Genomic DNA, 23,739 nt, shown 5'->3' with positions numbered 1-23,739 from the left:
ACAAATAATCGCCAAAACAATAAAAATGGCGGAAGAGGCTGGTCGCTCTAGTGCAGAATGTGAGATAATTTAGAAAAAACTAATTGCATATAGCATTTTTATGAATCAAATTTATTTCAGGTGTCAAATTTACCAAAATGCTATGACTGTTTTTCAAATCATGACAGTTTAGTGATCAAGTTGTTTCATAATTAAATCAGAAAGCTCTGAATATACTCTGCTCAGAACTCTACTCAGTTCGCTCAGACTCTGCTCAGTCCTCAGCTTTGAACTAAAAAAGAAAAACGCCAATTGTGATCGTTTCCATAAATCTTCTAAATCGAATCAACTAACAATTGGCAGGTTCAGGAAAATAGGGTAAATTGTGACTAAGGCATCCAGTTAGTTTTTCAAGTTACAAACTGAGAACCTTACTTCGCTATTCTCTACTTTCAAATCATGATTATAATAACTACCAGAAACACTTTTGTCTAGAAAACACTTTTCAGGCAAGCTACAAGTCCATCACGATTAGTGTTTTATACTGTAAAGAAATGTTACTTAGTTCTTTTTCTAATTTGGATAAGGAACCTTTTTAGACAAAATATTAAACTGAATTGTGAAAAAATAACATAGTTCATAGAGTAATAAAGTTCAGCTTTCAGTTAAATGGAAAAAACTTTATCAACTGTCATTTTGACATAAGCAAACTTAATTTATTAGTTAGAGAACTTTTTCCTGACTACATTCTAAAAAAAAAATGCCTTGTTCATAATCAATTTTTTGGCAGTGATCCCAGCAGATACTTGCTAAATCAAGTCCTTATGTCGTCAAAACCTGTCCAATTAAGTAATATATAAGACTTTAGAACAAGTTCTAACAAATGTGCCACAACAAGATATTTGGCTATACGTCAAATCATCAGCAACAATATTTTATGAACTGACAATTGTCTGTACTGAGCTTTAGATTTGGAACATTTTTTAAAATGAAAACAATTAAAGTAGGTATTTAACTAAGGTTAGAATCAGAGTTTCTGACATTTCAAATTAATAGATCTGTTTCCTAGATTTAGTTTTGTTTGCTAATTTCTTTTTAAAGGATATGTCACTGTTTGTGGCAATACTCACATGCATCGCTTTTTGTATTTGCTTGTAACTAGATTTTTTAGATTAGATTGGTTTTTATTTTGATAACGGTAATTACGATTTTTTATAAAGTTTACAAACAAAAAAACAAAAAGAATGTCTTTACTGCCGTCTACTGCCTCGTTGACAAATCAAAAAAAAAATTTACATAGCTCAATAATATATTTAAAAACTTTCATTTATAATTATAATTTAACTTCTTTAGAGAAGTGCTAGCATGCAGAATTAATATAATTTTTCAACTTCCATATTGTTAAACAAGAGAATAACTTGATTTTGCGTCAGTTTTTCGCTACCAAAAGCATTCCTTCTTATTTCTTTCAGAACTGGACATCTTCCAACAAAGTAAACAACGTACGAAACACCACGTCATCCGGTTCCAACGCTCGTCCACAATGACACTCCCTATGTAAGCTCGATTGATAAAGCCAATTTGCTTGCAGCACATTTTGAGGTTAATTCGGCGCTACCGGATAGTGTCATTAGTCCTCCTATTCTTGAGAGCGTAAATGATTCTATGGGACGAATCTTCTTTCGTACTCTTGCACTCGAAAGAGTACTGAAAGACCTTGACATACACAAAACCGCTGGCCCGGATAGTATTCCCCCTATTGTTCTAAAGAGGTGTTCTTCAACGCTGGCAAAACCACTAAGTAAGCTTTTCCATCTGTCCTATTCTACAGGTCTCTTCCCGAGTGGATGGAAAACTGCATTTGTCCAGCCTGTCCCTAAAAAAGGCGAATCCTCCTCCCCCTCAAACTATCGTCCAATTGCACTTACGTCCCTTCTTTCAAAGGTCATGGAAACACTGATTAATTTTCAGCTTAAAAAATATCTTGAAGAACTGAAGCTTCTTAAAGACCGACAGTATGGCTTTCGTAGCAAAAGGTCCACTGGTGATCTCATGGTTCATCTCACCGAACAGTGGAACAAATCTTTACATCGGTTTGGAGAAAATAACATCATTGCACTTGATATTTCAAAAGCATTTGATAGAGTTTGGCACCAAGCTCTCTTATCGAAAATGCGTGCTTTTGGTATTGATGAATCTCTTCTTTGTTGGATTAGAAATTACCTTTTTAACCGTTTAATTCAAGTTGTATTGGTTTCAAGTCTGAAATTCATAAAATAAATGCTGGTGTCCCCCAGGGCTCCGTTTTGTCTCCGACTTTCTTCCTTATATTCATAAAATTTATGATCTTTTGTCTACCACTTCTAATCCATTAAACTGATTCACTTCCTTGTCCTTCGGATGTGCAATTTCAACGACAGCGTATGATAAGTTCATTAAATTCTGATCTTGACAGCAATAGGGAATCAAAAACCGTGTAGAATTTGATACTTTAAAAACTCAATGTTGTCTCCTGTCGTTAAAGCGTAACGCACCCCCGATGCCACTATCTATGAGTGGCACTTGCATCCAGGAAACCAATAAACTATCAGTACCCGTTATGTGTATTACAGATCACCTCTTTTGGAATGGTCACATATTCAATATCGACAAAAATGCTGCCAGGTGCTTAGGATTTCTCCAACGTTGCAAGAAATTTTTCACCCCTTCTGGTCTATCGGTAATTTACAAAGCCGTCCAAATCTTGAATATAACTCTCATATTTGGACAGGAACCTCTTAAACAAGTTTGAGTTTTTCGATAGGATACAAAAAAGGACTTTGAAAATGGTAGGCGATAGAACTATAACCGAAAAATTTACATCTCCCGAACACCGGAGCAATGTTTCATGCCAATCGCACATTGAGAATGTGGAATGCTTTGGCCAAATCTGTGTTCTCTCCCATTTTGATATCCTTCCTTATTTTCCTAACGCTCGCACTGTGTTTAAATATAAACTTATAAAGGGTACTAATAACCCCTTGAGGGTTGTGAATTAAAAAAAAAAAGTGTAAAACATCCTCCCTTTCCTTTAAATTCCACAATGAGCATTTAATTGGCAAGTCATCTCTTCCAAGTTGTGATTTAGTTGACCGTAGAACTGCCTGTATATAGATTCTGTGGCGTCATTTAAGTATATATCTCGTTACTTTATGTCCACTGCGGAAATGAGCTGGTATAAAGAAGCTTTTAAATCGTCCACAAAAGGTTAAGTTCCATTCCACATTCTCTTACCAATTTATCCAATCAGCACACCAACTTTTTTTGGTTCGTATTACTTGAAGAGCTGCTATCTTCGGAAACCTATTATTGCTCATCTTCATAAATCTCAAGATGTATTCGACTTGCATTTTTAGGGTTCGTATGAACATAGGTGATAATCCTGATTCCGATATAATAACATAGTTGGGTGTATTTGGTGGCAGTCTAAAAATTCGTTTAATATATTATCGGAGAAGTTTCTCAACAGTTTCGTATTGTTTCCTTCACCAAGTTTGTGCCGCGTAAAACATGACTGTCTCAGATACCGCTTCAAATATCTTGAACTTGCTGCTATGTTCTATACTTTTGTTACAAAAATATCTTTTACAAATTGCACTAATTGCACCTTTAGCCTTAACTAGTTTCTCTCTTAGATGAATTTCCATGCTCAAATGTTTCGTTAAGTAAACTCCAAGGTATTTGAATTCCATGACAACTTCAATGACCTCTCTATTAAAGAACCATTTTTGTTTCGCCGAATTGCGGCCTTCTCCTCGTCTAAAAATCAACATTTTGGACTTACTAGGATTCACCATTAAACTCCAAAGCTGAAAATATTGATACAGGCGGTTCATCATTAACTGCAATGATTCAGGTGATGCTGCCAAAGAACAATGTCGTCCACAAAAAGGCAATGCTTTTATTATTTTCCCGCAAAGTCTATACCAACTGGTAAAAGGTCTTTAGGATCTTCAATAAACCAGGTGAATAGATTTGGATTTGTCTGAGTCCCGATTTTGTTTTAAACCCTCAAGACAACTCTTCTCCATTCCATACCTTAGCAATGATATCGGCATATAGATTCTGAATAAGTCTCCCGAACTTCCACTACATTCCGTTACTATACAGCTTGTAGATAAGCGCATGTCTATCGATCATATCAAATGTCAACGAAAAACGTATATAGCTTCTTGTCCTTATTGAGGAATGTTTCTGCAATACTTTTAAGGGTAGAAATGTGGTCGACTCTCGAATAACCTATCCTAAAGCCTGCTTGAAACTCCTTTAAGAGCTTGTTGTCTTCTATCCATTTATTAAAACGTTTTTGCAAGACCAGCGTGAATATTTTATATAAAGCATTTAGAAAGGATATTCCTCTATAACAAGATACCTCGGCCAAGCTCCCTTTCTTATGAATCGGGAAAATGATTTACTCCTTGAATTCTAGTGGTATCATTCCTGTTTCCATGACATTGTAAAATATGGTTGTCAGTCGATTGATTAGCTCTGCTGTTTCATACTTATAAAATTCTACTGGTATGCCATTCGGTCCGCTGTCTTTCTCATCCTTAATTATAGGATCGGAATTGCTTGCAAATTGCTAAATGTTTTGTGACTTTCTTACAACTAAGTAGCAAGTACTTTTATAAAAGCTGTTCAAAATGTTCATAGCTTATGTTCATGTTTAAGAAATAAGTAAAGTTTTTTTGGACAATGTCGTTTCCTTTCGATGTGGCATTCATTTTAGTTAAATAAGTTTGACAGTGAATCAGTTGACAAAACATCGAAATGAGTAACTTTAAAAGATTAAAATGCGGACACCGCCAATAGTCGGTGTTTGTTCGAGCCGAATGTTTTGACATTTTAAGTATTGACCTTATTGCGTAAAACAAAAACTTACGTTTTATAAAGTGATAGCATTTTTAATGATACCTGTCTCTGTCATTTTCAAAGAGAAAGTTAGAAAAAGCAATATTTGAGAAGACTATCAACAAATTTGAAAATCAACTATCATCGAATAAAATAAAGATTATTCGTTTACATATGTTTCGGAATTTTAGTTTTAGGGGATTTAGAAATGAAATTTAATGTGAATTAGTCCAAATGAATTCAATGCTTTTGGACATTTATTTGTGGTGCCAAAAAGAATCATACTCTTTGTATCTCATTTCATCAAGTACACAGCACTGTCGTTAACTCACAAGGTTCTCTCATACCCATTTCACTCCACTCCAAAGCCGATCCGGTTGCCGGTTCCATTCGCAAACATTTTGCAAGTTTTCATTACTCCCATCCGTAATGGCACTTAAAGCTTCCCGAAAGACTGAATTCTTTTTCCTTCATTTCTTCGTTTCTCGTTCCTGTCGTCCTGTGTGTTTTGTGTATTGAAAAGTGGAGCAGGTATAGTGCTGCTCCAGTGATTCCATTTCACTTCGTTTTTTTTTGTGGGAGTTGTATCTTTTTTTTTAAGTACTATGAAGGTAGGATATTCAAAATGCCTTGATTCTAAAAACGAAGACTACCTGAGTAGAGAAGGTACCTTATATTCGACCAGGGACTTTGAATGGCAATACCGCAAGAAAAGCTTAAACCTAGAGAACAATTCTCTAACCCTATACTCTATACCTATTGGTGTTGCTGTAGAAAAGGGATTAACAGAGAAGAAAAAGAAGAACAAGAAGAAGTACTAGTAAAGAATGGACAAATAGAAAGCAGCAGGGAAAAAAAGAAACTCAACACCATCAGTTTTGCGTAGAATAGAAATAAGGAAGGATTCTTCGGGATATGTGAAGTGTTTGATGTGCGGGTGTTTCGAATGCAAAGTTTTGTGTTGGCGGTTTTTCGAATTTAAATTTTAGTTTTTTTCTTTCTTCCCGCTTATACAATAAGTTGTACCATGCATATGGGAAATGAACATCATGCAACGGAAAGCAGAACTAACCAACCAAACAACCAGAATGAAAAAACGAAAAAACCGACCGTCGCGTCAGGTCTTCACTGGCGTCAAAGCGGACGACAACGAAGACAACGAATGTAATGCTAGAACTGTGTTTGGAAGAATCTTTACTGAAACTAGGGATTATAGTTTGAAAAATATACGGGCAAGGACACGGATACGGATACGGGATCGGGTTGAATATCACGTCTTTTGGATAAAAGTTTGTTTTAAATCTTTTCAAGGAAGATTTTTGGTTTTTTGAATTTTTGTTTGCATTTTCTAAAATACAAGTTTGAGCTTTTTTAAGCTTCTTAAGTAATACAATAGATTCAAGAAGTTATTTGATTTTCAAACAAAGGATATTTCAAAGAATTTTTTTTTGTTGTAAGTTGTAACTCTTGTTTGTTGGTAAAAGGATTTGATTTTTGAAACTCTAAGTCTTAAATAAAATAAAGCAAATCAAAAAATTTAGTTGGAACACTGACACTATTTTTGTGTATAGGATTTTAGGGACTTCAATGAGTCGTTAAGCGTGTGTCGTTAAATTTCTGGAAATGGCCTAGTTTTTCTTGGTCGACGTTAAATGATATGACAGCATTAAATTTGACAGCTAAGCAAATAGTAGGCTGTTCTAAATAATTTCCTTGACATTTTTCGAACCTCTGTAAAAAGATTAAAGGTGGCAAAATTATCGTTTGGCAATTTTTGTATCTAAAGCAAACAATTTAGAGTATTTAGAGTAGCCATTTTAGGCAGAAAAATCTAAAATACTTTAGCAAAATATTGATGTTTCTAAAATTAATTCGATGTCAAACTTTTACATTGACATTTATGGCGGAAACGCATACACGCTTCAGCTTCGACTTCGTCTGCGTTACGTTAAGCCTGCTTCGATGTTGCTTTGAATGACATTTCTATTATTTCATCCCTCCAAAGAGCAAATATTTTGTTTGTTGACATTTTTTTGCAGCTGATGAGCTGTCAGACAAAGCAAATGTTCAGCAAATTTAAACTAGAGCTTTTTATTGGAGTCACATTACGTAACATTACGTTCTTTTCTTTACGATTGTCAAACGAAACGTGAGGTAAAATATTCATTGTGATAGCATGCATTGAATTCCTATGGCTGAACTCGAAAACGTCAGACGAAGTCGAAGCTGAAGCGTGTTTGTGTTTCAGCCATTAATTAACACTTGCAAGTAAAGGGCAGGGATGTTATATTTCTAATCCAAACAAAAGCATTTAACTTTTTAAGCCTAAAGACTTTTTCTACACTACGAAATATTTAAATAAAATACAAAATACATATTATGTGCACTGAATTTTAATGAAGTTTAAAAATTTAATAGATCAAATAAAATTATTTTAAGTAATTTTTTCATTAAACAAAATTTAAAGAAAATTATTTCGTATCAAAACGAAATTTTTAACATTTGAAAATTTGGTTAAAATGTGTGTAAAAGACATTTCGTTTATTTTTGTCCAATGTAAACAATTTTTTCAACTTTTGTTAGCATGATCGTCAAATTCAAAATTTTGAAAAACCAAAACCCTAAAAATTCAAAATCCTCGCCCAATTTTACATTTTAAGGACTTTATTTTGGATTTTTTTATGTTTTTGTAATAAAAACTTAAATCATTATTCTGAGATTCCATTTTGGGTGTTATAAATTCTGACTTTCAGATATTGGGCCATTTAGGCAACAGATTTTCGAATTTCAATAATCAAACAAAACTTGTTTCGATTTAGTTTTATTTTTTAATTCAAAAAATTTCATTAAATGTCTATAATTTAGATCTATCACAATTGTTTTGACTGCCAAAAATGCTTAACTTTAACAATATTTTATTGTGGATAAAAATGTAAATTGTTTCAATTAAAAAACAACTATTTTGCTTTTTTTTTTTAAATTTTATTTTAACATCTCTGGCATAGGGCTTGTGGATTGAAGAAATCATTTGACTTATTGTCTTCGTATATTTAAGAAATAGTCAAAGTTTTCGAACAGTTTCTTGTGAATGCTGACAGCACGTTTTTACTTTAGATTAAGGCCCCACTTTGAAGAGCTCCAAACTGTCAGCTCTCATTTTTATTTTTAAAAAAGTGCAAGAAGTCAAAGCGATAAGACGTCAAATTGCGTCACCTTTAAGAAATCCCTGTCATTTGTCAAGTCATTCGGCCGAGATCTTTCAATATAATGAGAACTTCGTATAAGCCGAATGTTTTGACATTGACAGTTTTGTCTCTGGTTTAGGGGCGTATTGGCAGTGAAAGTTAAAAACTATTTCAATTAAAATTCACACCGATGCAGTTTTTGCGGTCAATTGGTAAAATATGTCTCGAACTATTCTTGAAGGTGTGCCGAAATAGAATTCTTCCATCAACAATTTTCACTCTAGTTCAAAGATATTTGAAACTATTCACTTCTTTCAAAGGATTGTCATAACCGTTTGCTTAATTTTGTGTATATCTCTTGAAATTACTTTACCATGTATTTTTGTGTCTTCTAAAATATTTGAATTCTTTAAAAATCTAATATTAATATGATTTTAACTACACATTACCTGTAAGTCTCATCCCAAGGACGATAATTGCGATAGTCATATCTTGACAAATATCTGTCATCTTGTCCGTAACGATCGTAAATACTACCGTCACTACCGCTGCTGCTACCACGACTACGATCGGAATAGCGATCTAATGAGAAATAGAGTTATAGAATTCAAAACAACTGACACTTCCAAAAAACATTCCAATACCTCCACGATAGTAGTCATTTGAACGATCACCAGGATAGTAACGATCTCGACTTTCATATCCATGTCCATAGGCTCTAGTTTCACTTGGAGAACGTTCATGAGAATAACGACTATCATAACGATCACGTTCATAACGGTCGTAGGTTCTTGTGTTGTAACGATCTTCATTCCTGGAAAAATTCAAATTTCTTTAAGTCCTTTAATTCATCAAGTTTGATTTTTGTTTTGATATTGAAGTGCAAATTTTTTAGTTTGGAAAATGAGTTATAAAAATATTTACCAATTCTTTTCAAACATTACTTTTAATTTTGTATTCAAATAAAAAGACTAATTTTAGAAATTTTTTAATTTTTGTTGTTCAAAAAATTTGTATTTCCAAACTGAAAAATTTCATTTGACATTTAAAAACAAACAAATCAATCTGAAATCTTAGAATTTCGAAATATGTATAAAGAATCAAGTTTATCAAAGATGCAAGCTTTTGTGCTTAAAAGGTCACACAGTGGTGCTATGGGTCTATATTTTTTGTGATGATTCGAAAACAAAAAAGTGATTTTTGCTAGGTTAGAAAAATAAACTTTAGAAAATCTACCAAAAAATTCATTATTTTAAATCAAACAAAAAACATAAATTATAAACTTATGCATACCTTTCGAAATAATAACCGTTGTATGATGGGTAATAATACCTGTCGTTTTCTCTTCCGGAACCACCGCCACCGCTGCCGCTATATCCCACCCTACTCTCATCATACCTTTCATTTGTTTCTCTGGGATAATACCAATTACCGGGCCTTTCATCGTATGTCCTGCTGGGATAGCTAGAATATCCACCACTAGGAGGTATAGGTCCCGGTCCCGGTCCCCTGATGCTTCCAGCTCCTCCTGATGGTCCACTATTATAACGGTTTCTCTCATAGTCATCTCCATATCTCCAAAAAAAAATAATAAAGCCGTCAGATCCAAAGTTAATAAAAGATATATTATATACAATATACTACATAAAGATATAACAGTGGTTGGGTTGGAATTAATCCTTGAACTTCTTTTACCTGTCATCATAGCATCGTACACATCTGGATTGCCTGCTTTTACGATATAAATCACCCAAGGTTGCTGCTGCTGTTGATGATGATGCTGGTGCTGGCGCAGAATCTTTTGTATTCGAGCTGGACAAAGGTGACTTGGATGACACCAATAGTGAATCTGATGATGTCATGGAGAGTGCCCAATTTGTAGGACACGCCAAAAGCAGGAGGGTTATAAGCTGTACATGGTGTAGAGAAGAGTAAAAGACAAAACAGTGGGAAAAACAAAAGGTTAATTAATGAAATATACAAATTACTTGACAAATTTATTATTAAGGTTACGGTCAGCTGGAGATTCAATTTAATTAATAGGAATATGAGCTCATATTTGCTTACTCAATTTTAAGGCATATATTATATCCGAATACATAACACATCAGGTGTGAAGCTGACAGATAAAAATATAATTTATATGTATAGATGTATATTCATTTATGAGAAGTGTGACCTTTAACCTTGAATTCACTGAGTCAAAATAATTGGATTACTCGCACGTTGATATTCCTTTTTTAATCAAAATTTAGGTTAAACAAAATAATGTTAAATTTGATGTTAGAATAGAAGAGGGAAAAAGGGCTGATTAAACCTTTAATTAAGTTATGAAAAAGTGAGCTTCTTTGATGGGAGCGAGACAATATTACTTGCAGATGTTTCGCTTTATACAGTAATTTTGACCTTTATAAAATTGAACTGCTGTAGTATATCTCCTCACTGTGATTTTCAGGGATTTTCTTTAAATTTAATATTAAAATCTTGTCAAATATATTGGAAACAAAATTAATTTGACCGAAATTTACACTAAAAATCACAGAAATTCAGAAGGAGCAAGAACCTAGTCTATACCAACTCTTTAAAGGAATGTTGGGTTATTTCAATACACTTTATAATAATACATTTAGAAGCGAATAAAATTTGAAATAATGTATGGTCAAAATTTTTAATAAAACTGGTACCATACAGAATTTTTGATCATGATGCTGTATGTCTTTAATCCTGTCATCCATTTTTTACCTTAAGAAATAATAACGTGTAGAGTACAAGTTTAGATTATATGATACCTATTTTGTTTAATACTTTTAACAAACTTTAAACTATTCTTACACTTCTTTGACATTTAAACAAACAAAAAGAAGTAAATTACTAAACGAATAAAACAAACAAAACAGTAATGGTCCTAAGTGACTTTCTTTAGGCACTCCATGATTAATTGACTTTAAACTAAAGCTTTGTAATGTAAACGCAATATATTTAAATATGTTTTTCAATAAGAGAGCTACCAAAGTTTTTTTTAAATAAAACAAAAACGGAACTCGATTTCTTTTGCATGGTCACCACGGGCCCACTTCAAGAAGTCCAGACGCTGTACCAAATTTTCGAAGGTTTTCAAGCATAAATCGGCCGATACCGCTGCAATTACACGTTAGATAGTCGTACGAAGTTGTTCAATCGTCACTGGCTTCTTTGAATAGACCATAGATTTGACGTAGCTCTACTGGAAATAGTCTAACGACGTCAAAGCACATGACCGAGGCGGCCAAGTGACTGGACGGTTTCGTTTTCATTAAATTCATTGAGACATTCGCTGGGTGGCTTGTGGCGCCCGTCCTGTTGCAACCACATGTCCTCCAAGTCCATATCATTAAATTGGGGCAAAAACATTTGGTTATCATTGAACGTTAGCGATCCCCATTCACAGTAACGTGCCGGTCTTGATCATCACGGAAGAAGTAGGGCCCAATGAAGTCACCGGCCCATAAACTACATCATGGAGTGTGTACGTGAGTATGCGACCAATTGTTTATTGACGACGCCATTGAGCCAGAAATGAGTCTTATCGCTGAAGAAATTTTTTCGATGAAAATCCGAATCATTTTTAAGTTGTTGCTCAGAACAATTCACGAAAATACGACGCTTCTAGTCGTCAAGCGGCTTTAGTTCTTGCGTCAATTGTAAAGATTTTTTAGCAAAACTCACCACAACGACGCACGTCACAGAGGTGCCCAACACTTGAGAACGACGTGTGAGAGACACATTTGGGCTTTCTGCAACTAAAGCCTCAGCGGCAGCAATTTTCTAAACACTACGGGCACTTCTTTTTCTCATTGGGACGGGAGCATTTTGAACTGCGCCTGTGGATTAAAATTTTTCCACTAGACGCTCAATTGTTGGTCTGCTAGGACGATTATGACGACCATAAATTGGACGTAGTGCTCTTCGTAACGTTGAGGCCACTGACTCCGAATTCCGGTAGTAAGTTTTAATAATTTCGACTCGTTGTTAATCATGAAATTGCAAACCTTACTGTCAATGTCAAAAGAGTGGCAAGAAATATGGCGTCGTTTGCTGTCCCTGTAGCAAGAACTTTAGTAGTGGCCCTGTTAAAAAACCCTGTACTACTTTAAAATGGAAGTTTAGAAGAATAATTTTAATTTCATAAAAAAATTAACTCTAAAGAGAGGATCATTGTGAATTACAACAATTTACGTTAAGTTTATTGATTCCGAATAAATAAATAATTAAGGCTTACGATGCAATGCAACAGTCTCTATTTTGTTGTAATGATATTGATGCTTCGAAGAATTGAATTAATGTATGACATATTCCTTGAAACAAAAATGTTTTACTCCTATAAAACTTCTTTTTAATAAGTGTGCCATCTAGTGTCTTTTGACTAAACAAAATGTCAATAATTATGCTGGAATTTTGTAACTGATATTCTTTTAGGGTTTGAAACTTTAAAGCAATCAGTTTCTTATAAATATTGAATATGATGCCACAACAGTCCGCTGAGACCTAGGGCCTAGTGTGACTGACAACTTTCAACCAATTCTGTGTGCAAGTTTTGTTGTCACCTATACCTACCTACCTATATTTTTAAACCGTATCCGAATGGCTGTTTTGAGAAAGCACTTTTCATAACAAGAATTACTCTTGGAGTACCCGTGGTACAGACAGGGATTGAACCCCAGAGCTCTGAACTCATAGTCCTTCGCACTAACACTCACCATCATGTCACGGTTGCTACTACTACTACTAATTAACATCAATATTTTAATTTGGGAAAATTGGAATATAAATGTTTTTGCTTTTACTTTTTGTATCGCTATTGATAGATTAAATGGGGCCTGTTAATTTCATCTTTAACTTAATTGCTGTAATTTTAAAATGATTTAAGTTCAAAATTATATTTAATTTGAGAAATAAGAAATAGCCCTTTCTTTTTTATAAATAAGGTGGTTTTAAAAAAATGTTTCTGAAATCAATAAAATTTAATTTTTATCACGTGCATTATACCTCAGCTCTTATAGGTCTTAGAACTAAATTACAGGTTTTCAAATCACATATTGTAAGGACAAATTATATTATTAAGTAAAAACTACCTCATTATTAAAAATTAAATGATTGATATTTGAACAGCTCATCAAATCATAAACAATTCACTTCAAAAATGAGAAATTTGCAGACAGAATTCTTTAAGAAAAGTTTGTTGACATATTGGTGTTTCTCAAATTGGCTTCCAACTGCGGCACCAAGATATTGTTATTAAATATTTCTAGACTTTTTCCTTGATGCCACATGAAAGATAACGTCTATGCCAATGATCTGGCTTTAATCGTCTTAAGACTTTAAAGATGGAATTTATTTGAAGTTATCAAAGGATTGGACATGCATAAGTATCAATTGCTCTTAAAGATACTCTTTTACGTAATACCAAAATGAAAGCTCGCATTTCTCAAATTCATTTTTTTTTGCTATAATTTATTTTCTCAAATTGTCAATGTTGTGTTCAGGACAATTCAGATGAACGGTTTTTAAATTATAGAAATCAATTTTTGGAATAGCATCATTTTTAGAAAATTTCTAACTAGTGAAATTCAAAAAAGATTTTTTTTTTAAATCAAGGAAAAGAAGGGTGGTTACATTTTAAGAGCTGATGTTGAATGTTAACCACACCTAAACGTCATGTTCCTTCTGCATTTCATTTGACATTTCTTAATTCTAGACTAATTCAATTTAAAATATGGAAAGCCTCATATTTCAGAAACGCCTTAAAGTTATTCAAGCTTTATGGAAATGGGTGTTTAAATAAAAATGCATATCGTGCCCTTCGTGATTTGTTTGGTCTATTGAATCGTTAAAATGTCCGTATAATCGAAAAAATCGTACAAAAATAATAGCGAACCGGGTCTGTAGAAGATGCGGAAACACCAGTGCATGCTCGTTTACAGCTCGTACTGACAAAAATATTGCTGCTGTTCGCGATAGTGTGGCTGAAAAGCCGTCCACTTCAACTTTTCGTTGTACCCAAAAATTGCACGCTCGTCTTTGATGAACACTATTAGTTAAGACTTACATTTACACGCTTACAAGGTACAACTGACAGAAAAATTAAAGCCTCTTGACCATTTTAAGCGTCAACTCATCAATGGTCAGAATGATGCAAAAAATTTCGTCAATGGATGATCAATTTTCGAGAAAACCACCTTCATTCATTTTCACCTAAGTGAATCGTCAATAAGTAGAATCTCCGCATCTGTGGAAAAGTAAATGCACAAACAAAGACTGACGAGACTTATTTTTACCAATTTTAGTAGCATTTGTTAAAACTTTTTATTTCTAATATAAACAAATACAAAATGGATGAATGAAACTCATTTGAAGTCAATATTTTCTATTGTCTACTAGATATCGAGAACCGAACATCAATGATTACCAAATTTGCGTACATTTTTTTTTTGTTGGTTTTATTAACTTCCCATAGGAAGTTATTGTAATGGGTCCGATTTGTCAGATTGAAAATTTGATATTTCTCAACGTTTCAAGGTCCCTAGAGTCGAAATAAAAGATTTTTAGAAAAATGTCTCAACGTGCGTGTGTACGTACGTTCGTACGTCCGCGATGTTTTTTCTTCGTAAATAGCTAAAGAAACAGTAGAGATATCGGCTTTAAATTAATTTTGCTATACAGAAACTATTACAAAAAGATGCAGAGGCTCTCAAGAAAATTGAGTAGGCGGTTTTTTAACATAGCAGTTTAAAAAAAGGTTAAAATTGTGGTTAACTCTTAATATCTTATGAACCAAAAATGCTAAAAACTTGAATTAAATTTTATATAATATATTGTAACGTGATACCAAACAAGTTTATTAATTGAAAAAATCCAATTAACGGTTCTTTTTATAAATCGAAAAAACTGAGAAAAAAAATTGTCACGTCGAAAATTTTACGAATAAAAAATGATTTTATCTCCAAAACAATTTTGTGCAACGAAAAATTAAGTTTATAACACCTGGTAAAATTTTGAGAAAATTCGAATTGACGTTTTTTTATATAAAAAATAAAAATCTAAAAAAAACATTACTCAAAGTTGGTAAAAATTGATTTTCGACTCAAATATCTTTTCAAAAATTGTAGATATTGACTTTCAACTACTTTTTTCTTTCAAAAAATATTGTTGTTAACATTCAGTAAAATTTGGAAAAAAATCGAATTGACTGTTTTTTTACAAAAAATAAAACTCTAAAAAAAAAACAATACTAAAACTTGGTAAAAATTTACTTCCGAATCAAATAGCTTTTCAAAAATTAAAAATATTGTCTTCAAACTTATTTTATTTCACAGAAAATAATGTTTTCGATATTCAGTAATTTTTATATAAAAATCCAACAGTCCGTTTTTTCATAAAAAAATAAAATCTACAAAAAATAGCACGCAAATTTGGTAAAAATTGATAAGAGTACATATGGACAAACTTTTAAGCAAGACAAATCGACAGACGGGATGGGAAGTTAGTGTGTGTCGCATCCCAGCCTCTTTTTAGAATTCTTTCCGTTTTTCTACACATATTTGTGAACCTCATTTCGTCCTAAAGAAGGTTTATCAACATAGAAAATAGATATCGTAATTGTTTCATACTTAATAAGCCACCTAGTCGTTTACGTTAATTTTTTTGCTGTCACTGTTGAAGATAATGATAATGACAACAATGATGGTGGAAATAACAAGCATGGAGCATTGTCCGATGACTGCCACTATTAGGTTCAGATCGGAGCAACATTTTAACAAAAAGTGATCCTCTTTTGAATCACTTTGAACCTCAGAGAACCTGAATTTTAGGGACGAAAATAAGGCCAAAATTTCGACTCGGGAAAGTGGAAAGAATTGTAAAGATTCATGTCTGTATATAGGAGCAAATCAGGAGAAAAGATTCGTTTTAAGGACCAGAATAGGGCCGAAAATTCGACTCGGGAGTCCCCATAATAATATATTGGTTGAAAATCAAACATTCAAATTTTCTTAAGAGCAAACCGATACATTAAAAAACAAAACCGCTCTAACGATTGTCAAATAAAATTCTTGAAAAGCTAAGTTTTTTTTAGAAACTCAATGGCGTTTAATTTTTTTACTTTTTTACATTTTTATTAAGTTTAAAATGATGACAGATTTTTGGATATAGATTTTCGAAAAAAAAATATTCAATAGTTTTTAAGAATCACAAATAAAAACAATGAAGTTAATGATCATCATTATTGAGGAGATGTAGTTAAGTCGGTTGTGCAGTAAAAAAAATTGTAATTGGTTCATACGGTCTTGAGACAATATAGGTTCCATAAAGGTTACCCTTTTAAAGCAATACAAAAATATATTTTTCCTATGTTCTGTAACCAAATTCGGAAAAAAGTTGTTTTAAAGAAAATTTTAAAAAGAGGCTGGGATGCGACCCACTCAGATAACTTCCCATCCCGTCCTCCGGTTTGTCTTACTTAAAAGTTTGTAGTTTTTCGTGTTTTTTTTTTTTAAATTGTCAACTGAATATTTCTTAAAATATTAAAAACTTCCAACCATATTTTGCATATATTGAAATATTTTGATTTCAAAATCAGTTTTTGTTAACGAGATTTTTAGTCAAAAACAAAGTTTTTCCAATTTTAGTAGCATTTCTTAAAAACTATTATTTCTTATAAAAACAAATACAAAATTGGATGAATAAAATTAATTTCAAGTCAATATTTTCTATTGCTTCCAAGATATCGGAACTGAACATCAATTTTTACCGAATATGCGTTTTTAAAACGGACTGTTGGATTTTTAAAAAAAAATTATTCGATCTCGAAAACAAAATTTTCTGTGAGACAAAATTAGTTTAAAGCCAATATTTTTAATTTTAAAGTCGAAAGTAAATTTTTCAAAGCTTTATTATTGTTTCTTTTGTCAGGCTTTTATGTTTTGTAAGGAAAATGTCAATTTGTTTTTTCTCAAAATTTTACAAAATGTTGAAAACAATATTTCTTTTAAGATAAAATTAGTTTAAAGCCAAAAATACATTTGCCAACTTTTAGTAATGTTTTTTTTTTTTTTTTAAACAACTATCAATTTGATTTTTCTCAAAAACCACACAACGGTTTTGCATATTATTTTGAAGATAAAATCATGTTTTGTTCGTGAGGTGACAAATATTTTTTTTGAGGTTTTTTGATTTATAAAAAAAGCCTTAATTGGATTTTCTTTTTAAATATACTAGTTTGGTATTACGTTACAATTTAATTTAATAATTTAATTTAAGTCTCTAGCGTTATTGGTTAGTAATATATATATATATATATATATATTTTGAGTTAACCAAAATGTTTATTTGGAATTGCTATGGTAAATAACCACTCACTAAATTTTTTTAACAGTCCTTTTTGGAATATTATCTATGCATACAAATTTATTTGAAGTCGATATCTTTAGTTGTTTTTAAGTCATGGACGTACGTACAAACGCACGCATCACAGACATCACTGTAAAAATCTCTTACTTCGACTCTAGGGAGATTGAAAAGTCGAGAAATTTTAAGATTTTCAATTCGACAAATTGGATCGATTACAACAACTTCTTATAGGAAGTTTAATAACTTTTAAACAGTTTGTGTTTTATTTAAAATCAACATCAACCATTAAAATTTAACCACCTCTTTATTTATGGAAATTCTTACTTTGCTTTGGTTTATTCTTCCATTTTACTTCAATCATTTTAAAGTTCTTCATTTTTATAATTTTATAATTCTTCATTTTTAAAGCTAAACCTCAAAATATTGATGTTCTTATTAAAAGTTTTAATAGAACCATTTGTGTACATTTTATGGTTTCATTAAAGAACATGTTAATTGAATGTTCGCGTTATATCTATGACCCCATTAACGTTTAATTGTTGCTAAACTACTCTGAGTTACTAGTGTTGAATCATGTAAAAGAATAAACTGCTATTGGTATTATAGCCATCAGCCAAATGTGTAATCCTCCACATACTCGCATTTTAGACATTCTCATGCTCATTATGGTTTGTTCTATTTTATGATTTCCATTCAATTCAACAATATTATATCCATTTACTGTTATTATTTAACCAACACAACCATGTCGAACAACACTAACGCTAAAATGTTAACATACATAAAACTCGCACCAATTTTGCTTGTTGTAATATTCGAAATGATGATTTTATCCAAACGAGTTAAATTTAATATAAGACAACTAAAAAACCTGAAAATACTTAAACAATTAATTTAATTATTAAATTCAAATAGAGCAAATCAATTGTACAATTTAAGTTATAACTACCTGCACACCGTTTTTGTTTTGTTTGTTGTTTATCTATTTGTGCCATTGCTGAATTGCTGTAATTGGTCAACCTATTATAATTTTTATTTTTTTTGTCTATATAAAACTTATTACAATTTTTCATCGCCATATCATAAAAAAGAAAAATTAAAATAATCGACACAAAAGAGGATTTATTTATATTGAGCAGAGCGTATTCATTCAACTTAACGTCGATTATAATTTTTTTTTAAAGCTTTTATTGTACAATAAAAAATTAAAAAAATAAAATCACTTGGTAGCGAGAGAGAGAGCTCGTACTGATAGCTGAATGGTGTGTTTTGTTATCCATAGTTTAAAAAACACGCAAATTTAATGTAAAATCCCGAACCAAAAAAGATTACATCAGAGGATTTCGAACATTGACCTCATTGTGTTCAAAGTATATTCGTGCTATGAAGTTCGTTTATGCGATGATGGTTTTAGAAGTTTATAGATTTAAATGACCATAAAAGTGGATATCTATTATTTGAAATCTACTCTTTCTATGTAGGTACATAATTCTTTTTTTAGATATATAAAGTTTAGTGCAGGGGGAGGGAGAAGATATATTTTAAATAATATTTTAAAAAGCTCAGTTTAATATTTCATCATTTTTTGCCTGCCCAGATTATAGGCTATTAAATAAATCATGGAGTATTTTATTATTCAATTTGGTTTATTAATTTTCCAATTATGTTTAAAAAAACTTCAAATTCTATTACATTTGTTTTAACATTTTTTACAATAGGGACCAAAATATTCAATATTTTGAGTGACACTAGCATATTCCAACATCTGTCTTGGAAACTAAGTCGAATCTGAAAGTTTAACTATGAAAGAAAAATACGATTTTCAAGCGAAATTGATTGTTTCGAAAAATTTTAATTACTTAACTTAAAAAAAGGTGTTTGCAATATTAAGTTTTCAGTAAATGCGAAGGTTTTAATTAACTTCCATCATGGAATTGGTCATTCCCAAGAAATTTATTCATTTTTACTGTTTCTTATCGCTGCTTTCAGAAACAGTCTGCAAACCAAATTTGTGAAAAAAAATCTTGGAAAAATCAAAATGTTGAATATAAAATAAAAAAAATATATGTATTTTATGTTTTAGAACATAAAATTACATTAAAAACTTTACATTTACCTCACTCCACATGATTCAACTTTATGTCACAAAAAGTGTTTTGGCTTGCATTCCCGGTTTTGTATTCTTCAGTTCAAAATTCTACTGTTTTTCATTCGGTTTTGCCAAATAATGAATTTGGTTATTGCATACTTTATATTTTGTGAAACAGAAGAAAAATCTTAAAAAATATAAAGTGGCATTTCAGTGTTTTCAAAATAATTGCTGGACTTTGAGACCATCTGAAATGTTACGCACTGCAGAGAAGAACTCCCTAGAATTTGTAGCACAATTTTTGGTCAGCAAGAAAGAGGGGGGCCCCAGGCAAACTACCAAGTAATGTGTAAAAGCATGTTGTTGAAATCTTCGGCATGTTCGACGAAGTTAGTAAGAAAGTGAAATTCCGAAATATGACTTTTTTGAATACTTTAACCGTAAGAAATAATTTAAAAATCATGGAGTACCTCAGGGCAGACACCTTTGTCCGTTGTTATTTATTTATACTATGCCTACATTTTCATTTGCTTCCGATTACTGTTTAAATTATGATGAATGAGAATGAGAAGTGCGAAAATGTTTTCAATAATTGTCTCACTTAGTAGAAATAAAATATTTTCTTTGTTAGTTTTTGACATTTGTACACAACATAGAAAAAGTATATTGTTTGTAATAATTAGTAATATAGAGAAATGCCATCTGCATGCTTTTATTTGAGAATAAATGTTTAACTATCTGACTATTTAACCTATTTTTGTGTTTGTCAAATTTCTTGTATACGAATAAATTTGAAGAGCCAATGTTGGTTTTGAATAAAATTATAAATCGAATCAACTATTGGCCAAATAGATTATTGACGTACACTTTTTTTCAAATAATCCCAAAGAAACAGGTCCATATGCGCCAATGATCTTAACGGAAAATTGTCATCGCCTCCACCTAAAATAACACGGCCATTGAATTTGTCGCACTAAGGACCCATTGTTTCATTAGCTAAGTGGCAACTGACACCGTCAACAACCAATGCTTCCAATTTCGGCTATTATCGTGTTTGTCATTTCGTGGTAAAATTCTGAACATTAAAATAGGAGGGAAAAACAAAATTGGTCAAAGAATTCCAAATTCTCGATTTGCGGTTTAGGAAAGATCTCTATAATTAATAGTTAGCTAACTGTAAAATCTCTATACTTAATAGTTAGCCCGAAATTGAGCTCAATGGTAAACCGATGAGAATTTCTGGAAGTGCGAATATTACTTCTAAATTGTTTATGGGGTGGAAGGCAACTGGCTAATTCGGAAATGTCGAATTTGTGATCATTCCATAAGAGGTGATCTGTGGTACACATATATAGTACTGGAAGTTGATTTGCTTCCTGAACGAAAGTGTAACTCGTGCATAGTGGAATCTGCGGTAGGTTACGCTTTAACGACAGGAGACAGTATGAGTTTCTAAAGCATTAAACTAGTAAATTTCCTTTGGAAAATACTGTTGAGATCCGAATAAGCTTAACATACGCTGCCGTTGAAGTTCCACATCCGAAAGACAAGGATGTGAATTTGGAAACGAATATGAAAAGCTGATACAACTGTCTACAGCGAAACATTTTAATAGATTAAAAGTGGCAGACAAAATATTGTTAATGAATATCAGGAAGTGAGTCGGAAGAGCTTCATAAATACAGAAAGAATGATACCAAACCTTATTAAATGGTTTTCAAATATCAAATGCAATAATTTTACCCGTGTATGATGGTTAGTGCGTTAGACTGTCTGCCTGTGCCATCTAAAGTTTTTTCATGGGTACTGCCTCTTGCGAGGACAAATTCTCCGAGAGTAATTTTTGTCATGAAAAGTGCTTTCTCAAACTAGCCGTTCGGATTCGGCTTAAAACCGTAGGTCCCCTCTATCCCTGACAAAAAGTTTTTGCACAAAGTAATGGTTGAGTATTGTAAGTCACTAGGCCCTAGTTATTACTGGCTGTTGCGCCACGTAGTTTATTGTTTTAATCTTACTCTCAACAAAACGATTTAAAGTTTTGTTCCACTGCTCGCTGAGAAAAATCATGAGATCACCAGTGGACCTATTGCTACAGAAAGTCATACTGCCGGTCATTAAGAAGTTTCCGTTCTTGGAAATATTTCTTAAGCTAATAGTTAATCAAGGTTTCTATGACCGTAGAAAGAAGTGACGTGAGTTCTTTTGGACAGCTGAAAGGGGGAAGATAATTTGCCTATTTGAGGGACTGGGTTGACAAATGATGATTTCCAACCGCTCGGAAAGAGACCTATAGACTAGGAAAGATGGAAAAGCTTACGGAGGGGTGTTACCAGTGTAGAAGAGCATTGCTTTAGAATAATAGGAGGATAATATCGGGCCAGTGGATTGTATTTATGTATTTATTGAATTCGTTAAACAAACTAACTTTAGAACTTAAGACTAATATTACATTTATTCTTAGATTAATAGATTTACAATGCTTTAAGTAATTTCCAAAAAAAAAAGTAAACTGAAGTGTTGAAAAAATTTAATTTAAATGTTTTACTTTTAAAATCATCACTTACAGAATATACCAAAAAGTAATACTTGTTGTAAACTGATATCAATTAGTTGAGGGGACTATTTTTACCACAGTTCGATCTGCTTCATGTAGGACGTAAAGGAACTTGTCTGCTAATACTTGTACGGCTATAAATAAAGTTTAATTGTTCCAAAATTGATGGTGATATGACTGACCCATTGATTAGTTTTATAATAAAGCATATCTGAATATACTATCTGCGTTTAGAAAGCGATGGAAGATTTATGAGCGTGAGCCTATGATTCTAGGGTGGAAGTTTGAGCCTATTGGACCATGGGAAGAAACGGAGGCAGAACCACATGAATCTTCTTCGTACTCCTTTTATTCTGTTTATATGGGCTGAATAAAAAGGAACCCATATTATGCAGCCATATTCCAATATTGGTCTTACAAATGATATATACAGAAGTTTAACTATATATGGGTCGCGAAAATCATGTGGAAACCGTTTTATTCATAGTGATTTGTAAAAGTTAATTTGGAGTCAAGACAATAGAGAGTTTAGTCAAATAAGAAGAGTTTAATTGATAATTGAACGTCAAAACATTTTGTTTGCGTGTAAAACACATTGATTTACATTTGTCTATGTTTAGTAAAACACCATTTGCGAAAACTATTTAGATCATCTTGTAGGAGTAAACAGACGTCAAGTGAGTCGATACGTTTGAAAATTTTAATGCTATCAGCGTTAATTAAAACAGATGAGTGTTTTATAATAGAATTTAAGTCGTTAACGTACAAAATAAACAGTAAAGGTCCTAAGTGGCTACCTTGTGTTACGCCAGATTTGGTATACAAATATGATGACTGCTCATTCCTAAAAACTACGCTGTATGATCTATTATATAAGTACGACGGAACCCAACTAACAAACCGTCGTTAAGGCTTTAGGATTTAAGTTTGGAAGTTAATGTTTTGTTGGCACAATTTACCAAAGGCCTTACTGAAGTCTGTGAACACATAGTCAAGGTGTTTTCATTTTTCAAATGAATCTAAACAAAAAGAACTGAAATTAAAGAGGTTAGTAACTGTTGACTTATTTAGAACAAAACCATATTGACTGTCACTAATTATAGACTTACTTTTAAACGATATGTCTTTACGACTAATGGACTCAAATAACTTTGGGATGACGGACAATTTTGCAACGGGTCGATAACTTTGTATCTCATTTTTACTACCCTTTTTATGTATCGGTGTTATGAACGAAGTTTTTCAAATTTCAGGAAAAATTGAAGGATAGGATAAATAGGATGCGCATTTTTTCAAAATATAAGAAGGTACAACATCTGGATCAGGGCTATAACAAACGTCAAGTTCTGAAGCGTTGCGAACGATTATTTCTTCAGAGATCCAAAGAATTCAAATGAGGGAAATTTTGTGAGAGAGCCAATTACTCAGGCGTTTGCAAGGAGTTCACTACTTCGAAAGCAACTTTGAAAAATTTGTAAACATATTTGAAATTTTTTCAGAGTCATGGCTAAGTTCGTTGTTGAAAAACATGCAGTTTAGATACTCGTCAGTATTTCTCTTACTATTAACATAGCTCCAAAAGTTTTTTGGGTTGTTTTTTTATGTCGGTTTCAGTATTTAAAATAAAGTCATTATAAAGAATATCTGATTTGTGTATG

General features: G+C 32.2%; 1 protein-coding gene across 3 annotated transcripts in view; it reads right to left on the bottom strand.

Annotated features, from left to right (window-relative positions):
• The window catches only part of LOC129952235 (pro-resilin), a 62,871-nt gene that overhangs the window by 9,634 nt on the left and 29,498 nt on the right, over positions 1-23,739 (bottom strand). For 2 of the 3 annotated variants that reach the window (XM_056064725.1, XM_056064727.1), the window contains exons 2-5: positions 9,750-9,964; positions 9,348-9,629; positions 8,699-8,868; positions 8,504-8,636 (exon numbers count right to left, since the gene is read on the bottom strand). In XM_056064725.1, the coding sequence (XP_055920700.1) occupies positions 8,504-8,636; positions 8,699-8,868; positions 9,348-9,629; positions 9,750-9,964 (800 nt within the window). The remainder of the gene's footprint in view (positions 1-8,503; positions 8,637-8,698; positions 8,869-9,347; positions 9,630-9,749; positions 9,965-23,739) is intronic. The other variant, XM_056064726.1, reaches the window with a different exon arrangement.

The sequence above is a fragment of the Eupeodes corollae genome, chromosome 3 (genome assembly GCF_945859685.1).
Source record: "Eupeodes corollae chromosome 3, idEupCoro1.1, whole genome shotgun sequence".
Lineage (NCBI taxonomy): Eukaryota > Metazoa > Arthropoda > Insecta > Diptera > Syrphidae > Eupeodes > Eupeodes corollae.
The sequence above is the reverse complement of the archived record's forward strand: the minus strand, read 5'-3'. Positions and strand labels throughout refer to the sequence as shown.